A 20553-nucleotide genomic window follows, 5' to 3' on the forward strand; every position below is an offset into this window, starting at 1 on the left:
AAGATGCACATACAAAATCAAACCCATTTGATGATTATACTGAAATTCCTTCCAGTGTGCCAAAATCATGTGGATTCAGAAGTAAGAAAAATCAGAAATCAGAAAAAGTTTATGGGGATAACCCTCTTTGCCACCATTTAGTCACATCTACAAGATAGGCTACAAAAGCATGTGAACAGAGGGTAAATGGGCATCTGCCTAAAACCAAAACAATGTGTTGTTCAGGAATGGAGTCAGTGCCATGAGTAATGATTGTAATCTGCCTACAAGTACAGTCTAAAGTGTGAGGTGTTTAAAAAAAAAAAATGCAAATTACATTATCAAAAATAAGCCAAAAGAGCAGCGGGGAGAAGGCTGAATTTGATCTATTGTCTAAATAATTTGCTAATGATTTTGTATTAAGTGTGTAAGTCACTGGTAGACAGATAGTCTATTTTACCTGCTCTTCATCACCTACAGTCGTCACAGTAGTAGGCACTTGTTTAGGTTTTATCCATTCCGAGGTCATACAGATATTATTTATCTGCCAATATTGTTGATCTGAGGCCTTCAACTTGCTGTGTGTATTTTGTTTCCATGAGCACTACTGGGTAATCAAAATGACACGATTGACAACAAAATTATGTTATTCCATTGCCAAGAGGAAGTTCTAAAGCAGCTGTTTCAAGCACATGCGCAGTTCCCTTTGGAAGCTGCAGGACAGAGGAGTGCACCGCTATGTGCTTTGAAAACATCAGTCATTCCAATCAGTAGGGCCAAAAGTTCACTCTTATTTTACAGGTTACGAATAATAACTAATACCAGTCAACTAACCAAGAACTCAGATTCTGTCACAAGTGGAGGAGTGATGGGAAAGATTTGTAAGTGTTTTTATTTTTTTTATTTTAGTTACCCTCCGAGGCTTTTGCGTCTGCTTATGTTAGCCGCCTAGCTGACGTTTCCAGCTAACTTTAGCGGTTCCAGCTTCTAGTAATGCTAGGTAATGTTACACAAAGAAACGTCGCCTCACTTTTAATCACTCGCAACGTTGTGGTAACACTTTAACACGTAACCATACATAATATCAATTGCAACCATTTCGAGTCACGCTGTATTGTGACATTTGATTTCGTTTTTGTTTTTGTTGGCAGTGGCAGCGGGCTAACTTGGCAGGCTAGCCAGTTACTTGTTTGGGCTGTTCAGAGAAATGTAGGCCAGGCTAAGCGGTAGGTTGCTAGCTTGGTGTGCTAATGGTACTTCTGTTATGTTAGTTCAATCTTATGTTTGGAAATATTGGAAGTGATGATGTCGAAACCCTTTTGGCTGTGCTTCATGAGCATAGCCAACCTTACCTGTGGCTTGGGCAAATCTCTTTCAGTTAGTGAAATTCCTATGCTTTGTTTTCTGTGAAACTGGAAACAACACCCTTTATTTTTGTCAGTAGCATGTTAGTTAGGTTCGCTTCATGAGGTAGTTAGCCAAGTTAAACAAGCGTGTGAAGCACCAAGTTAAACTCAAATTAACTTAGCAAGCTAAGTAGCAAGCAAGCAAGCCACCATCATGATCAATTAAGAGGGGCTTTACCCTAAAACAGTATTCAATAATCTGGATAGCTGAAGAGTAAAACCGAAAATGGTTTCTCCAGACTCAGTTAATGTCAACTCAAAAAATGTGTTTTGTGGAATACAGGTTTAAGCAGTACAGCAGGTGTTTCTGTTATCAATAGTCCACAAGTAGTCGCTCAGTTTTGCAATAGTGTTGACATAGAATCCTTTGGCCTTTTGATTTTTAGGACCTTGCAGTTAAGTTGGTATTGTAGAATCGTTACTGTTGCTATAATGATGACCTCTTCACCACATGGCTTGCTTGCTGAAAGCCATAAATTGCAGGAACAGCATTTAAATGCGGTATTGAGAGATAGGGTTAAACCTTTGTGACTGTTGAAGCAGCTGGACGAATGCCAGTCTTTTCTCCAGTTTTACAGACTAAACGGCCCCACGTTTGTTATCAATCACCCAGTCTGAATTTAGTGTAGGCTACGTCTCTGACATAGCTACACAGAACTCGTCTTTCAAACTATAATTATAGTAAGACAGTGGCTATCTGCGTAACTGTCTGGTTGCAAGAACTTCAGTTAGCATGTTTTGACCAGTTTTAAGTGCACAGTAGGAGCACTGAGGTGATGGACAAGTAATGCTCTCCAGGCAGTGTCAGGGAATTATCCTCTATGAGGTTGGACCAAGATAGGTTAATCAGGCCTTGCCACATGGCCTACTCCAATGATTGTTTTTTTGTGAATTGTTTCGTGGGCAGGATGTGCAGAGTTTGTAGAGCTGTGCAATCGATGTTGATTGCATGTTTTGGTTATCTAGGCCTATCCTGGATGGTGAGTGTGTGTGTGTGTGTGTGTGTCTTTGTGAGCTTCATACGGTTACGTTTTGGGTATGGTTTTGTGAGATGAACCATTGCATTGGAGAGACCGTTCCCCCTGGGACCAGAGCAACAGCAGCAGCAGGTTCGCAGCATAGGGATGTGCCCTGGCAGCTCCCCTGTAGAGACTCCCCAGTGAGCACTGCTTTCTCCCCGCCTGGAAATGACAGCTGACATCTCCAGCCATGCTCGGAGTTAATGAGAGCAGCACTGCGAAAAAACGAACACAAAAAAAGGGCGCTCAGCCAAATTTAGCCCCTGTTATGTTGACAGACACACTCACACACCCGCTGTTTACCCATTTACAGGTTTACATGGGGCTGATGTACCAAACTCAATTTGCAGGGGTGCGAGTTCGCTGCAATCTTTGGTTGTGTGTGTTCTGTGTGTGTGACTGAGTGGTGTCGTCGATGCTGGTGCTTGTCTGTTTTTATGAGGATGAGCTGTGGGCTCAGTGGTGTGGTTGCCCATCCTCAAACAGGGCTTTTTCGAGTCGTCTGCTCTGGGAAGTGGTCTATGTGAAAAGCTTCCTGTGTCACTCCTCTCCACCCCACACTTTACTAGAGCTCCCCAAAGCAGATGTTATTTTTCTGCCTACCTGTTGAATAAGTTACTTTTGAAAGTTTATTGGCGGTGTCTAACTGCCCATAAACTAATTTCTGACAAACTATACAAACTCTGATAACAAGATCATCTGAGTTACAGCCATGAAGTGGTGTAAAGGGTGAGGCATAGGGTGCACTCACAGACAAGTGCATCCATCCATTTATGCAGCTAACCAGGTGATCAGTCATCGTGACTAACCATATGGTATTCATGTCATTAAACTACACAGTAACTTTGACTTGTAATACAATAAAACAGGGGTGGCGAACCCGCGGCTCGCGAGGCGCATGTGGCACTTTGCCGGCTGACGTACGGCTCGGCTCCAGCTCCAGTGCTCACTCACTTTTCTCTTGGTGTACAGAATTTTCATATTGTAAAACAAATATCTAAAATGCATATTTTGCACGCAATATATTTGGAAATACAGACAAAAAGCTGCCAGATTTGAATGGGGTATTTATTCATGTATATTTTGTCATCACGCGATCTTGAGAGATGTCTTCAAGTAACGTTAATGTTCCAAACATGAAACATTCTAATGTGTACCAGTCTCAGAGAGTTACATTACTAGCCAGACTAGCAGTAGCTACTGATAGAATGCCATGGATCCAGCAAAGCGTAAAGCTAAACGAAAATATGAAGATACGTTCTTGCCTGAATGGGAGGAATTATTTGCGGAGCGAAATGGAAAACCCCTCTGCTTAATATGCCAGACGTCACTGTCGCATTTTAAAGCCTCAAACTTGCAGCGCCGTCTCTCCACACACAATGCTAACATAGCCCAGGAGTTCCTAAAGGCACAGAGATGGGCAGGCACAAGGTACATACTTTGAAACGTCAGTCAGAGAAACAGACTCGGTTTTTTGGAAAAGTACTCTGAAACGGTCACGTTGGTATCGTATCAGGTGTCATGGAATATTGCTCGAGCAAAAAAGTAATATAGTGAGGGAGAGTTTAAAAATTGAACAGAGGATATCTGACATTAACTATAATTAGCACCTATCTCAACAGATGTCTTCAATATGTTTATTTTTGTGCCATATTTTAAATCTACATCCGTTAATTTCTCTTCCTAAAACCCACTAGAGGACACTATTTAAAAGGTTATTTTCAAAAAAGGGTAGGCAACTGCTGTGATTAAGCTCTTCTCGAGGCACAGTCTGTTCCAATGCTTTGTTTTGATCACAGTCATTGCAGAGAAGGAGGCCTCACATAAATATGTGGAGGCAAAGGGTAGTAGCTGCTCCTAAGCTTTCTCTCCCAGGTCAGGGTGCTCCTGCTTCACACACATCCAACACAACATCTCAGCAAATGTCTTCAATATGTTTATATTTGTGCCATATTTTAAATCTAAATTTCTCTTCCTAAAACCCACTAGAGGACACTTTAAAAGGTTATTTTCAAAAATCCGCCCCAAAAGTGGGATCCTAGATTCGTGAGGCTCTTCGAAATGGTGTTGGGTTTTGTTGTGGCTCTTTGAGCTGGACAGGTTAGCCACCCCCTGCAATAAAAGGATACAAATTAGCTGGATTTTGCTCACGGCTCATATTTTTCTCTTTCTGTTACTTTCTCACAGGATGGCCTGTACTGTGGCTGTGGCAAGCATGCACTGACCCACCCCCCCCACCCCTGCGTTTTTCTGGGGATGCCATCACGGCTAGCATGAGAGCCCAGCCCTTCTCCAGATTCAAAGTAAGATTGCAGACATGTGTGCACACACACAGACACACAGACACACACACACAGACACACACACACAGACACACACACACACAGACACACAGACACACACACACACACACACACACACAGACACACAGACACACAGACACACACACACACACACAGACACACAGACACACACACACACACACAGACACACACACACACACACAGACACACACACACACACACACAGACACACACACACACACACAGACACACACACACACACACAGACACACACACACACAGACACACACACACACACACACACACACACACACACACACACACACACACACACAGACACACACAGACACACACAGACACACACACACACACACACACACACAGACACACACAGACACACACAGACACACAGACACACACACACACACACACACAGACACACAGACACACAGACACACAGACACACAGACACACAGACACACAGACACACAGACACACACACAGCTGAAGCAGGGATTTACTTCAGAGACTACTATCACAGAGCATAAAGAGAAATATTCGTGTGGTGCTTTTGACAAGGTGATTCCAAAGCATACCCAGAACTTTCCTCTGCATCGTCAGACAACTTTACTCAGTACAGCAGCAGGACCTTTTGGGCACATGACTGGGCAGCATATTCACAGTTTTTGTCCCCAATCCTGCATTCTAGTTACAGTGCATGAAATGCCCTGTATTGTTATTCCTAGGCTTCTTCTTCTTCTTATTCTTGTTACCTTTTTCTGCGATTAATTCAGCCCGAACCACTTAACGTAGAAACTTCATTCAAACTTTGTCGCGTAGGTCTTGTAAACGACACTTATGCTATGTATTTTTCACTTTTCTAAACTTTATACTTTTTAAAATATTAAAGAAAAACGAATATAAATTTCTCCCATTGACTTACATTGGGCCATTATGACATCATAATAGGGTCTTTAAACTGGCTTGCACCTGTGCTTTACTCTGCCGTGCTAAGGCAAAAGACCGTAACTTCAAGTTTGGTCAAAAATGAGTTTTTGACGTATTTGTAAAATATCAGCAGTAATTAAACAAATGTACTGATATTAAATGTACTACTAACATGCCATTATCAAATTAAAGCCAGTGACATCAGTATTTTGGTTGATTTCACGATGTATAGGCTACCGACAGTTAGCATACCAAGCTAGGTAGCATTACCATTAGAATTGCATGGCAGATATGCTAAGCTATCGGGCTATTCCCCCACCCAGTGCCTGTGGCTAGTCCGAAAAAGGTGCATCTAAATCGGGTAACTTCGCTTGGCGAGCGGGGGCATGTGGAGGGGGAAAATGGGCCTCATTCTCTATCGTTCTCTCTCTCTCTCTCTCTCTCTCACACACACACACACACACACACACACACACACACACACACACACACCCCAATGGACTGACATAGATGTTTTATGTGTTTCATGTGACAATTCAAGTTCATTGTTATGTGCTTAATGTGATAATTCAATGGTGTGTGTGTGTGTGTGTGTGTGTGTGTGTGTGTGTGTGTGTGTGTGTGTGTGTGTGTGTGATAATCATTGTATTGGTAATTGTGATAAATGAAATAGTATTACTACTGATTAATTAATAGGGTCATTATTCCATTGTTATCATACCACTGAGCTTTAACATAGAAGTTACTGCCTTCTGCCTTAGTATGCTTCACTGACACCTGTGCCAAATCCAAAGAACCTCTTCTCTCTCTGTCCCTCTCAATTTAACTGTAACTAGGAACATTAAGACACCATCCATTCTCTATTTTTTTTTCTCTCCATCTCTCCATCTTTCTCTCTGTCAACTTTCTCTCACACTCAATCTCTCTTCTTCACTCCATTTTTATCTCCTTTTTTCAATATTTTCACTCTCTCTTTATCTCTTCATCCAGAGCCACTCTTGTTCACTCTTCTTTCCTTCTTCCACTCTTCTTTCCTTTCTTATTTTCTTCTTCCATTTTTCTTTCCTTCTTCCACTCTTCTTGCCTTTCTTTTTTCCTTCATCCACTCTTCTTTCCTTCTTCCACTTTTCTTTCCTTTCTTCACTCTTCTTTCCTTCTTACACTCTTCTTTCCTTTCTTCTTTCCTTCTTTCACTCTTCTTTCTTTCCTTATTTCCTTCTTCCACTCTTCTTTCCTTCCTTCACTCTTCTTTCCTTTCTTCTTTCATTATTTCACTCTTCTTTCTTTTCTTCTTTCCTTCTTCCACTCTTCTTTCCTTTCTTCACTCTTCTTTCTTTTCTTCTTTCCTTCTTTCACTCTTCTTTCCTTTCTTCTTTCCCTCTTCCACTCTTCTCTCCTTTCTTCACTCTTCTTTCCTTTTGTCTTTCCTTCTTCCACTCTTCTTGCCTTTCTTTTTTCCTTCATCCACTCTTCTTTCCTTCTTCCACTTTTCTTTCCTTTCTTCACTCTTCTTTCCTTCTTACACTCTTCTTTCCTTTCTTCTTTCCTTCTTTCACTCTTCTTTCTTTTCTTCTTCCTTTCTTAACCTTTGCATTTCATGCACTGGTATTTCCTTCAGGAAATGCATTTTCTAGTTAATTAAGCTGTTCATGGTAAGTCAGGTCATGCAAAGACAATGTTGAACAGAAACTAGAACTGGATCTTAAAAACTCATTCAGCAGTATTCAAAAGTGTTTACAAGAACTACAGCCTCTTTATTGTAAGAGTGAGGGGGTTTCAAGCTTCATTCTCTGTGTTGGGGAGAGGAGAACTACATTTCTCAGTATAATAGTTTTAACTGCATTTTGCAGTACATTAATAGTTTTAACAACGTTTTGCAGTAGTTTGCTTGTAGTTCAACTGCATTCATATTTGCATAGTGGTTATATTATTTATTTGCATAGTTGTTCAATTACCCTTTTGCTGTGAAGGCATACCCAAGCAATTCATTTGTCAGGCAGCCACCCTTGACCTTTGTGTAGTGCATGTGCAGTAGGCCTGTATTACTCCACATGAGTCATGTGTACTGTCGGTGGTAAATCGGACTTACAAAACCTTACCCTAATAATTACATATACATTTCTCAGATTACACTGAAAAGGGGAGTTTGGCTTGAAATTGAATTAAATGATTCCAGAACATTATGTGTAGCCTCTCCAGTCTTGGCATGTGGAATCAAAGCATGAAGGAATGCCAACTCAATTAGCAATTATTTCTTCTGCAAATCTGGCGTTGACCTTTGACCTGTTCCTCTCAGTAGGGTAAAGCCACCTACCTCTGATTCTCTTTGTACATTTGCAAAATGGTCCTAGGACATTCTTGAGGGTTATAGCTACACAAGAACCAGTCATGTAGGATTTTTACCATGATTTCAGTCGTGCCTTGTGTTGAGGCTGTCCTTACATTTCCTGATGCCAGCGTGAGTGAGGAATTATGTTTGCTAAGGTGTTGTCTGTGTTTCCTCCGATTTTTTTTTTTTTTTAAGACTTTTTAACAGGAAATGCCTTGGAACATGGCTATTAATATGTGATTCGCTAACCTGTTTGTTTGTTTGTTGAAGGCTGCGTGGTGATTTTCATAAGGGAAGTCAGCGGGGGGGTGGAGCTGGCCATGTCACGGGTCCCCACGCCCCCTCCCCCGGGGGAGATGACAGCAGGACCTGTGGCAGAGAGCTGGTGCTACACACAGGTGTGTGTGTGTGTGTGTGTGTGTGTGTGTGTGTGTTTTCTCTTTTTATGTGTGTTTATCTGTGTGTACATGGTCTGTGGCACATAACTGGCGCCACTCCCAGTTGTATGTGTATTTACATGTGTGATAAGACGGTGATGTACATAGGTTTGTGGGTGTTTACATCTGATTCTGGCTACCAGTAGACACAAACTGGCACAGTGGTGCAGATATGTGTTTCTCTGTGCGTATGTGTATTCTTCTGCTTGCCACTGATAGCACAGGCTGTCTGAAAGCTCTTCACTCAGATGTAGTTCTCACTGAAAATGTTTACAGTGTTATGGGCAAATCTCTCATCTTGTCAACACCCCAACATTCTCATGCTCTCATTGGTACATTTCAATTTCTCACTCTGTGTGTGTGTGTGTGTGTGTGTGTGTGTGTGTGTGTGTGTGTGTGTGTGTGTGTGTGGGGGGTGTGTGTGTGTGTGTGGGGTGTGTATGTGGTGTGTGTGTGGTGTGTGTTGCTCCCCCTCAGGTGAAAGTGGTGAAGTTCTCCTACATGTGGACCATCAACAACTTCAGCTTCTGCCGAGAAGAGATGGGCGAGGTGCTCAAGAGCTCCACCTTCTCCTCAGGCCCCAATGACAAGATGAAATGGTGAGCAGAACAGAGCTCCGATCTTACACACACACACACACACACACACACACACACACACACACACACACACACACACACACACACACATAGGAGTATTAATCCTCACTCTTTTGAAATGCACATGGCGAAAGAGATGGGTTGATGATACACACAACTTTGAGCCACACACACAAACACACCGTTTGCACTGGCTTTGTGTAACGCACTCTGGGTCCTCTTTCATTTCTCTCTCATGTGACTTCTTTCTCTGGTTCTATGTGTGTACTTACTTCTCTTTCTTTTTTCCCCCTTCTGTCTCTGTCCCTCCCTTTCAAACCTTTCTCTCTCTCTCTTTCTCTCTCTCTCTTTCTCTCTCCCTTTCCCCCCCCCCCCCCCCCCTGCAGGTGTTTGCGTGTGAACCCTAAAGGGCTGGATGAGGAGAGTAAAGACTACCTTTCACTGTATCTTCTGCTGGTCAGCTGTCCCAAAAGTGAAGTCAGGGCCAAGTTCAAGTTCTCCTTGCTGAACGCCAAACGAGAAGAGACTAAAGCTATGGGTGAGTTCATGTAGTCTGGGAATATTAAATCACGTATAAACTCCTAGTAGTCAGGTATGAGAAATTCAACTTTAAAGTAACATTATGCAACAATTTGACACTTTTTAAGGTATGGTTGTATAGGCAACTAGTTTTGGTACCATTCTCAAATTCATTTTGATAGCATATGGTCATGTGAAGGACAGATGAACACCTGTGTCTTCCCTGCTAGCCATCCAAGATATGCCCTATGTAGTTCCGTGTAAAGGGCTGGAACACCCTGCAAAAATGGAAGAAAAGCTTTCACACGCATGACATTGCCAGCTATACTGCCAAAAGACACCAGATAGTGTGTTGGCAAGCTTCTATCAGTGTCAGCTGGGCTGTGGGTGGTGTTTGCAAGGTTTTTGCATGCCTTTTAGGTAGTTAGCTTACTAGTTTTTGAACAGAACTCTGTATTGCTGCTTTAATGTGCTCTTTAATTACTGAATCCATTGTCTGCATAAGGGTTTAAACTCAATCCTGTCACAGTGATGTGGTCTGATGTGTCTGTGTGGGACAATTCATCAAATGTATTGCTTGCCATTGAATATATTAATTTGTTTCTCTCAGTCTGTTGATGAAATGTGAAATAGTCCAGGGGATTATTTTTGCCTGACTGGTCTGTAAACCTCCTCCTATCACAGAAAGCCAAAGAGCATACCGCTTTGTCCAAGGCAAGGACTGGGGCTTCAAGAAGTTCATCAGGAGGGACTTCCTCCTGGATGAGGCCAATGGGCTACTCCCGGACGACAAGCTCACTCTCTTCTGTGAGGTAAATGTCTGCAAGAACCCTCAGCAGAAAGAGGGAATGGTGCGGAACCCACCAGTTGATGACCAACCCAGTCATTCTGATATCACTCTGGAGCTGGAATAGGTCGGCCCTTTATCTGGTAGAGATCTGGCAAAATATCAGGACCACATCTATCCCATAATTAGTTGTTGCTTAGCTACACTTTAACGTAAACTCTGCCAGAACCCTGGCCTGAGGTCGGCTGCAGATATGTACCCAAACATCATTTTTCAGTGCTTTGGGAATAAATGATCAAAGGCACCATTGGTTTGAACCTGAGAGGCAGAAGTGTCATTTTGAAAGGTTCTGTAGTTCATCCCCTGTTGACAAGAGTGTGCTTATTAATATTCATTTAGATTATTTCATTAATATGTCTGTCTGTAACCACAACATTTCTTTTGTCTTTGTAGAAGTAAGTGTATGTGTGTTTTGGTATGTGTGCATATGGATTTATGGATGTTCCACTAATGCATCTTGTGGAGTTTCGTTGAATTTGACCCAACATGAGGTCTCCTCCATCTCTCTTAACGCTCTCCATTCTTTTCCCAAACTAGGTGAGTGTGGTGCAGGATTCCGTGAACATCTCGGGACAGTCCAACACGAACGTGCTGAAGGTTCCGGAATGCCAGCTGTCAGATGACCTGGGCAGCCTCTGGGAGGGGTCAAGGTTCACCGACTGCAGCCTCTTTGTGGGGGGGCAGGAATTTAAAGCACACAAATCTATCCTAGCAGGTAAGTCATACTATCTCTCTGTGTGTGTGTGTGTGTGTGTGTGTGTGAGTGTGAGTGATAGAGTGATAAGAAGTTAGTTGATTCATTGTAAGGTGCCAGTAAGAAATCCATATACCCAAACTGCAGCCAAAATCTTAACATAACAATGAATAATTGTACTTGTCTTTTGGCTTGAATTATTTAATACATTTAAGTTTTAATCAGGAGTTGTTATTCACAGATTTATTTTTATCCTTTGCTTCTCTAATTGGCAGCCAGGTCACCAGTATTCAACGCCATGTTTGAACACAAGATGGAAGAAAGCAAAAAGGTGTGTTCTCAGTATTGCTACCTCAAACACACATCACGCATAACTTACATAGCAGAAAAAAATGAAATCAGATGACATTACTGTTTTCTGTTGCTGCCCTTACAAGTGCTGAAATGTGTAAACTGTTGAAAGCCCAAGGCGAGATGCTTTGATGATGCGTGTCCTGTGAAGCCTCAAGCTGTTTTTGTCATGTTGTAGAACCGTGTGGACATTAGTGACGTGGAACCTGCTGTTTTCAAAGAGATGATGGGTTTCATCTACACGGGGAAGGCCCCCAACCTGGAGAAGATGGCTGACAACTTGCTGGCTGCAGCAGACAAGGTGAGATATATATATATACAAACACACACACACACACACACATGCTTATTGTCCAGTTGTATCGCACACAACACACATACCGTACATATACTCTAATGAGGCGAATCATCTTTTATACCCAGATATGCATAGTACATAGTATTTCCCACTTATGCCAAATGTCTTGATCGCAGTACCTGCTGACACACACACTCATAGCAGGCACTCTCTTCAGCTTCCTCATCACACTTTGTATCTACTTATCTCAGCAGTAGACAAGTGCTTGAGCAGCAGCTTACTCTTCCTTTTCTGTGTGTGTGTGTGTGTGTGTGTGTGTGTGTGTGTGTGTGTGTGCGTGTGCGTGTGTAGTACGCTCTGGAGCGTCTGAAGGTCATGTGTGAGGAGGCGCTGTGTAACAGCCTCTCGGTGGAGAACGTGGCCGACATCCTCATCCTCGCCGACCTGCACAGTGCGGAGCAGCTCAAAGCACAAGCCATAGATTTCATCAACAGGTCAGACACACACTTAATCACTGCACAGACTATGCACAGTAGTTAGCAGCATATAGGCCTGGTGATATTTAAAAGTTTTTTTTTTTCAAGGAACAGTTGTATTTGATGGCCTTAATGCGAGCACACACAAAGCACAATCCAACTAACAAACAAAGCAGACAAATACACAGTGGAGGCTTTATGTTCATATCACACTACACACTGTATCTCACTTTATCAGCCATTAAGATAACAACTATACCTCACTCTCTTCCCTGGTTCTCTGTGTTGTTTTCTTTTGTACAGATGTAGTGTGTTAAGGCAGCTAGGTTGTAAAGATGGGAAGAACTGGAACAACAGGTGAGGACATGGCTATTTTTAAAGTGAAATTCTTAGTAAAGATTTGCGACGGCTGTTTAGCCTGTGTTTTTCTGGTCAAGGTTTAAGCCTTAAGCATATGCTAAACATAGCTTGTATGCACCCAGCTTAACCGTGATGATTGTAATTTATGTGCGATGATCAGCACCTGTTTAGCTGGTCCCGTGTAACTTGGCAAATCGTACGATGATCAGTGTTCTAAAATGAATGACCTGCTACATGGGCCCTCGTTCTATTGGGGAGCCAGACCTGTACGTTACAGCCTAGACCTTCATTAAGACATTGCCAACGTGTCGAAAAGGAAACACTGAAAATTTCACTTTAGAAATTTTATAATTTGCTAATTTATACATTGTGTAAGGTTCAGAAGACTGCAAAATAGTTCTTTGGAAATTCTGTATTGCATTGTGAAGTTTTGGTCGTAAAACTCTTCTGGAGGATTGCTCCTACCAGTCCCCCTTGGGCGGTGACGCATTCTTGCATCTCCTCTTGAGCAACCTGGAGTATTTGCAGTGCATCCATTTTGCCAACTGCCCAGAAAACTGCATTAGACCCCCTTAAAACAAGCTACCATCTTTTCTTCTTTTTTTTTTAACGCCTCTTAGATAATCACCCTTTGTAAATTAAGGCTTTATTAATCACGCCTGATCATTGTGTGTTTAGTCAGGTTAAACGCGTCTAAGAAAGAACCCCTTTCGTGAATATGGCCCTTCATTTTGTATGCTATTCTAGACCAAAGATCCAGCGTCTACTGGGTGTCTACTGGATGAATCTATTATTATTGTTGTTCTTCTTCTTCTTCTTATTGATAAGTGTGACTTGTTTCTTGACTGTGTGTCCTTGTGTTTGTCGTACAGTCACGCTGCTGACATCATGGAGACGGCGGGCTGGAAGGCGATGATCCAGTCGCACCCCCACTTGGTCGCTGAGGCGTTCCGTGCTCTGGCGTCCGCCCAGTGTCCCCCTTTTGGGCTCCCTCGGAAACGACTAAAACAGTCCTGACCCCCACCACACCCACAGACTGCAGAAAGACACGACAACCCCTCCCCCCTCCCCCCAACACCACTCACTCCTGATATCAGAGACCAGGTGGGGCAATAGGACAGTCCCACAATGCACTCCTCTCAGCCAGAAAGGGGAAAGACTCTGACAACATGGTCGCCTCTGCGTCAGCTCCCTGGCTCAGGAAAATGACATCACGAAGATCGACTCCACAGGTCATTTCTGTCCTGGCCTTAACTGACAAGCCCTCCACCCCGCCCCAAAACCTTTACCTGCCCTTCCTCAACACACACACTTGGCTGCACACCCCCACCCGTCGTGTGTCTCTGTGTGTGACCCCGTGCCTGCCAGGGCTGACTGTAGGCCTCTCCAGATTGCACTAGTCTCCCACAATGCAGTAGTTGAAAATATGGTGTGGCGCTTTTGGACCTTATCGCACGTCAAGTATCGGAAGTGAAGTGGGCTGTTTCGCCCATCCTAGTTGTTGAACGCTCCCCCTCCTCCCCCCCACTACTACTTGTGGAATCAGACGTGACGGAACAGGAGCGGGACTGCGTGATGTCACAAGACGACGCGCTCTCTCGCTCTGGACCAGTCTGAGGTGGTGATGCTGCTCATATTGAAAACAAACTGTTCAAAACTTCCTCAGTGATGGCCATAAAAGAAGACACTGAGGACCTGCATTAAATATTTGGTAAAAAAAAAATGTGATGTATTACAAGTGTATGTAATTATGGATATTACACATAAAAAAATTACTGAGATGTCTGTATTTTGCACCTCCTTAACTATTGGGTAAATATGAAGATTTGTTTACCGACTTTTCTTTTTGTTTACAAAGTTTTTTTTGTGTTTCCTCTTCATGTTGCATTCTTTCTGAACTTGGTCCTTTTATTTTTCGTTGCCTTGCTTGGTTGATCAAACATCTGAGTTCTTTGTGTTTTGAAAAAACTGTATCGTGGTTTATGAATTATGAATTATGATTTCATGCTTTGAAATTAAAATGTAGAAAAAACAAACGTGTCAAAACGTTTTTGAGCTGCTGAATGTGTCCTGTTCTAGCAAGGGATCCAAAATGAGTGGAACAAATCTGTGTAGGCCAGCAGAGGAACGAGGCCCTCAAGGTTGGTTTGTAACCTATTTAACTCTGAAATGGTTTGAATGCAGAGTTTGTTCAAACAACCCATTTGTATTTTTCATTTTAGGAGTAGATGAAGATACAGTCTTTTTTGGCCTCGTTTGAAGGCAAGAAAATGAACAGATGAAGCCTGGCTTGTACTCTCACACTGACTGCTTCTGGTATCTCCATAATATTTGTGCATCAAAATAGTGGTATCCCCTGCTCTGTTTAAGATGTATATTCCTAATACGGTCGGTGTCAGATGTGCTGTTTATGTTCCTCATGGTAGAATAACTTTGTTGTGTCTTCAAGCAGGGAGCACTAGAACCTCAAGAGTAATCACATACTGACAGATTGGCATGTGTACACAGACTGATTACATGTGCCTCCATACTGGTTACAGGGTTACACTAAGATTTAGGAGTCCTATGGGTGTAGTGAGATTAGGATGCATACATAATGCAGTCCAACAATAAACTTGGTAAGGATCTCTTTAGTAATTCACTAAATTACTGGAATCAGAATGAAGCCAGTACCTGAATTGCCCATATATAGAAGTATCATAGCATAGCAAAGCAGCATAGCATTCATCATTCCTAGACCTCCTATTGGCAGACACATCTAAATCCAACTGGGTACTAGGCTGGGGCAGTTTTGTACAAAACAATATGTGAAACAGGTTAAAGACAAAAACAAACCATTTTTTCTGACCAGTTTTCAGCAGTCATTGGCTCAGTGGTGCTTCAAGCCAAACAAATATAGGGGTTTGTCAACGTTTTAATGTTTCTGAAATAGCTTAGCCTGGAATTTGTATAATATTCATTCAATGCTATTCACGTGAATGTAGGAATAACTTGACCCCTTGGTCTTGATGTCTGTGTCAAGTTTTATATTGTTTAATAGTGAGGAAGGGCACAGCATGACTAGGATAAAATAAGAATGAATCACAGTCAGCACTTCTCATCCTCAGCACTTCTCATTCTTATACAATCACTGGTGCTTAACACTTCTCAAAAATGAGTACAAATACACAGGCAACATGAATCACAAGATCTGACCACAGGCTTCGTTTACTTCCAAAAAATACACAAGACAGGAGATTTGAATCACTTTTACAGGGTTGGCGGTACAAAACCTGAAACGAGGCAGAGATAGAGACACCAGTGACAACTGCTGGACAAAACATGGGAACAGAGCCTGGCTGCGATCGCATCATAAGGGCTAACGGTCTAATAGGAGAGGGGTCTAATTGGAGTTCTGAGTTAGTGGGACCTCCAAGGGCCTCCTCTGGAGGCATGCAGAGGGGCAAGGTGAAGGGGAGGCTGAGACGCCACTGGATGGGGGGGCATGCCGGGGGGGGGGGACACTACCCCATGGAGGTGTAGGGCGTGTCGCTGTGGTAGTTGTAGTCCGGGCAGACTTTCTGCACCAGCCGGTAGTCTTCACTGGAGAAGTCGATGTAGATGCAGATGACCTTGAAGGGCTTGGAGCAGAGCCAGGAGAGGTGGCTTTGCGTCTGCTCTTGGTAGCAGACCCTGGACGGGTCGGTGCTGCACCGCGACGTGCGCTTGCTGTGGTCTGACTTCTCGTACTCGATGCGACAGTTGAAGCCCTTGGCCATGGAGTCCTGCGTCTCCATGGCGGCGAGCTCGCGCAACTGGCTCTGGAACTCCACGGCCTTGTTGGGCGGGACCAGGCTGATTGACACGTTGCCCAGCCCCGTGGAGTTGTGGCGGAAGTAGACGCTGAAGGTGCCGTTGCCGTGGTCAACGATCTTGCCGGTGATGAGCAGGTTGAGCTTGACTGTCTTGATGTTGGAATGGAAGTCGCCCCAGCCAAACATCTTCTTGAACTTGCCCGTCTTGACGATGGGACGCCGCTTGGAACGCGCCAGGGTTTCGTCCGTGCCCGTGAGGTTGTACAGCCACGCCCAGAGCTCTTGGGGGCTCTCCTCCAGCCGCGTCTCGTTTGGGCTGGGCTCGTCGTGGGGGGGTGGCTGGGCAAAGAGCCGTAAAGAGCCAGGCTTCAGGGCTGCTGATGGGGGTTCCTGAGAGGACACACTCCCCCGCTCCTGGGTCTGGCTCCATTCCACCACACCTTCCACCAGGCCCTGGTCAGCCCTGCAAGCCACCTACAAGAGGAGGAAGTGAGAGTCAATGTTTGTTTGTCTGTTTGGGTGTGTGTTTGTTTCTGTGTGTGTGTACTATGAGACTGCCTACTGTCAGACACTGAGGTATTTCCCCATATCTTCCATTTCTAATATGCATGTACACACAAACTCACAACCACCCCACAAAGGAGTTATTTTGATCCCCTCTGCGCCTAAGTGTAGCTGGTCAATGTGGAACCAGTGTATGAAAGCTTCATTAAACAGAGTGCCCACAGCAACGACAGGTAAAAGCCAAAACAGAAACTGCATGAGGTGTGTGCAAGCATGGGAACTATAGCCAGTGACAAACACAACACACACACACACACACACACCTGAGATGATCAAATGCTATCATCACCTGTCTATATCTGTATATGGCTGGGTCCTGATGGACACTGAATTCTCTTATGTTTGCAGTTGGTCATGTTATACTTCTCAACAGACACAAGGTTGTGATGAAAATTGAGACCCAGTGCTATCAGCGCAGAAAGCTGACCTCTCCACAGTTAGTTTTCAAACCTAACTTAGGCTAGCTAAGGATCCCAGACCTCTGAGTAAGCGCCTCTCTGCTCCTCACCTTTGCTGTGCTCCTCTCAACTGTTTTTCCTGCTCTGTGCCCCTCACCTCCTCTTTCCTACTCTACCCGGCCCTCTTTCTCAGTCCTTTCATCCTCCTCTCGTTCTCTCTCGCCATGTAACCTTCAAATTCCTCCTTTATTCTCCTCTCTGCATTCAAAGCAACATACCCAAAATTGATGTTCTGTATCAGTGATTGGTGTCAAATTATAATCCCAATAAATGAGGAAAAAAATCCTCAGCGCTTCATAGAGCATAGAATTATGAATTTTCTATTTCTATTGCTAAGGCTGATCAGCTAATACAGTTTGATTCCTCCCAACACATACAGTTGAGAACTAAAATGCCAGGGTCAAGACAATGATCAGTTTACCTGATCCCAAACCATTTAGAGTAATGAGAGCTCACACTGCAGAGCAGGTGCTGTCTAAAGAATGCCTGCCACAGAGGAGAGAAGAGTGAGAGAGGTTTTTTTTTCCACTCAGGCAAAGGCTGGCCTTTGAAGTTTAGGACCATCCCCTTTCAGGCTTCGGCAAGAGCCGCTGTGCCACAATGAAATGAACAGTGCCGACGAAAGCAGGCTGAGACAGACACAATCAAACGGCGGATTAATGTCCCTGACATAAGCTCCCTGGGGAGAATAAAGGAAGAAAAATAAAGAAATGAAAGAAAAAACTAATCAATGAGGCAGAGATTAGGGACCTTCTCATAATCCACCCACATTTTTATTACATTTCGTGGCAGTCCCTTGGTTTAACAGCAAGGATGGAAAGAAGAGAGAAAAGAGAGAAGTATGATTGAGCTGGGAGGGATTGGGGAGTGGGGAGGGGGCACAGGTCCCCGGAGGAGTGTTAGACCAGTGGTATCTAGTCTATGTAGTTGTCCGCAGCAAGCCTCCTGGCAAGAGCTGGCCCAATACTACTCTGTCACACACACAACCTCATCAAAGTCCATTTAACTTTTCATTTAAGCAATGAAATGAAGCAAAGAAATGACAACATGGGATTGGTGGATTGAGACGTGACAAGGCTGGTTTACTGAAGTCTTCATAGATGGCATGACAGGAGTTTTAGAGACGAATATGGCATAACCTGCCACCATATTGTTCATCTGTGTCACTATCTACTCTCTGAAATAAACACATACCTATCCACTCTTACTAGCAATTTTTATAAATTGTTCTGGCAGTGTGCTACCATAATTCCTTGAATCTATTTGCTTAATCCTAAAATGAATTCACCATCATTATCCATGCCTTTAATATTTCTAAATGAGCACTGTCAAAAATGTATTTTGAGTAGGCCTACTGTAAAATGTTTTCTGTAAAATCTCAAATTGTCTTTCCGATTCATTTTCAAATTGTGTAAATACAGGTGAAATGATATTGCCATTCTCAGGAAATAAAGTTAAGGTTCACATCAAAGTCCATCGACGGCACACAAAAAGTCCATCGACGGCACACAAAAAAACAATGGTGGTTACGAGGTTAGCTATTCGGGTTAAACGAGGAGTCAGAAGAGGACAACTCACCATCTGCACGTACAACACCAGTGTCAGCCAAAGGAGCTGCTTTGCCATCTTGGGATTTTTCTTTAATGTTCCTTGGCAACTTTAGGACTGAATACATCCACATTCAGTGCTCAGACTCTGCACTCCGTGCACCATCGCTGATCCGAACTGCGTGGAGGATACAACAGAACAGCCAGGATTAAGGACATCACAGGGGTAAATAATTCTGGCTTTATCAGTCGAATAAAAAAACACCCCTGATGACATTTCAAAATGAACGAGAAGGATTAAAAAGAAATCTACAATGTCGATTCTAAAATGTCGTGCATGGTCGATTTTATCGTGCCATACCGAACAGATGCACATGAATATAATATGGACTTTATGACATCTGCTAGACCTTTGAAATTAATAACTCATTTTTACTCTTACCGTTGCGATTTATCAGTGGTGATTGCATATCTCTAATCCACGGAGCGCATCCCGTTACGCGCGTGTGGTGACACCCAGACGGGACACCTTAGCGCAGGACACCCGGAGGCGTGGATTGTGTTCGGTGACCGCCAAACAGCTTCGCCAAGAAGTGCTAACAAATGTGACAACGAATACGCATTTCTTTAGTCTTGATTAGAACAATATAATCGCCTTCTGGCTGGTCGGTCAGTCCCAAATCCTCTTAGACTTCTTCATCTGTGTGCTCGTATTTTTAACAGCAGTATTTTAATATCATAAAGCGCTTATGGACAAATAATTGTCTTAAAAGAAAAGTATTTCGTCAACAGTCCTCAACGGAAAAAAAATAAAAAATTCGCGCGCCCTCGCTCGCTTCCATTCCCGGTACAGATGTTGGCTTCTGGCCGGGCGCGCATTCTGCAAGCGCGCTGTTCAGCACCTCCGGTCAAGTGACTATCGAGATCCAGTGGTAGAAGTTAACAGGAGAGACCAAACCTCAGCAGGGAGCGACAGCTGAGCTCTCTCTAGTCACCCTCAACTGACTCCAGTCAAGTGGAGGAGGGAATCATTTATACTCAGGCGAGGTTCCCACGGTTCTCCGCGCATCCAGTTAACATTTACAACGTCATTTCTCTGTGTCCGTTGGTGGACGAATGTGTATGTCAGTTTAGAAATAGGCAGGCTAAATAGTTAAATGATATACAACACTAAATGTTATGGTTTTCATTCATAAATTTGCTATTCTTGTTAATCATCAAAGCTAAGCGTTTACTAGATTTATATTAAGATTTGTATTTCATATGTTCCTTTGAAATCATGTTTCTTTCATTTCCCTGGTGCTCGGCTGATTGCATTATTTCTTTCAGGTTATGCGGACCACGTTTTCTTGATTTTCCATGATTTAAACAGTAATGTATGTGTGCCAATTATTTTCCATTTCCATTTGGCCATGGCATGTCCTGTTTTGGACTTATCAACCGAAGACTCAGCGGCCCCAACAGCTTCATGCATAAGTTATTGGCGCCACCACGTGGCCCACTCGATCTTGCATCAAGGAATAACAGAAACACCTGGACACATCCCAACCTGAAATACACAGTTTTATTTATTTATTCAAAGTATTTTTTCTATCAAAATCCTTTCAATTTCAAAATGTATCATA

The 20553-nt window shown here is 43.3% G+C and overlaps 2 protein-coding genes across 2 annotated transcripts; one reads left to right on the forward strand and one right to left on the reverse strand.

Moving 5' to 3' along the window:
- The first annotated feature begins 727 nt into the window (after positions 1-727).
- spoplb (speckle type BTB/POZ protein like b) lies at positions 728-14578 on the forward strand. Its single transcript, XM_080834279.1, has 12 exons — positions 728-860; positions 4592-4707; positions 8255-8382; positions 8899-9020; positions 9407-9558; positions 10224-10351; positions 10924-11101; positions 11356-11411; positions 11610-11732; positions 12081-12223; positions 12509-12562; positions 13438-14578. Exons 3-12 carry the CDS (start codon positions 8305-8307, stop codon positions 13580-13582), a joined length of 1179 nt encoding a protein of 392 aa, XP_080690405.1. The 5' UTR covers positions 728-860; positions 4592-4707; positions 8255-8304; the 3' UTR covers positions 13583-14578.
- Positions 14579-16068: 1490 nt separating this feature from the next.
- On the reverse strand, positions 16069-19007 carry LOC308361443 (neurexophilin-2-like; the record flags this gene model as incomplete). Its single annotated transcript, XM_080833792.1, has 2 exons — positions 16069-16833; positions 18960-19007. 2 exons carry the CDS (start codon positions 19005-19007, stop codon positions 16069-16071), a joined length of 813 nt encoding a protein of 270 aa, XP_080689918.1.
- Between the last annotated feature and the right edge of the window lie 1546 nt (positions 19008-20553).

The sequence above is a fragment of the Sprattus sprattus genome, assembly GCF_963457725.1.
Source record: "Sprattus sprattus genome assembly, chromosome: 3".
Classification (NCBI taxonomy): domain Eukaryota; kingdom Metazoa; phylum Chordata; class Actinopteri; order Clupeiformes; family Clupeidae; genus Sprattus; species Sprattus sprattus.

Excerpts from the sequence above, each read along its gene's own strand:
- spoplb (XM_080834279.1), top strand. The coding sequence starts at position 8,305 with ATGTCACGGGTCCCCACGCCCCCTCCCCCGGGGGAGATGACAGCAGGA. Across the intron at positions 9,021-9,406 it reads CCCAATGACAAGATGAAATG|GTGTTTGCGTGTGAACCCTA; the intron begins GTGAGCAGAACA and ends CCCCCCCTGCAG. Across the intron at positions 11,102-11,355 it reads ACACAAATCTATCCTAGCAG|CCAGGTCACCAGTATTCAAC; the intron begins GTAAGTCATACT and ends TCTAATTGGCAG.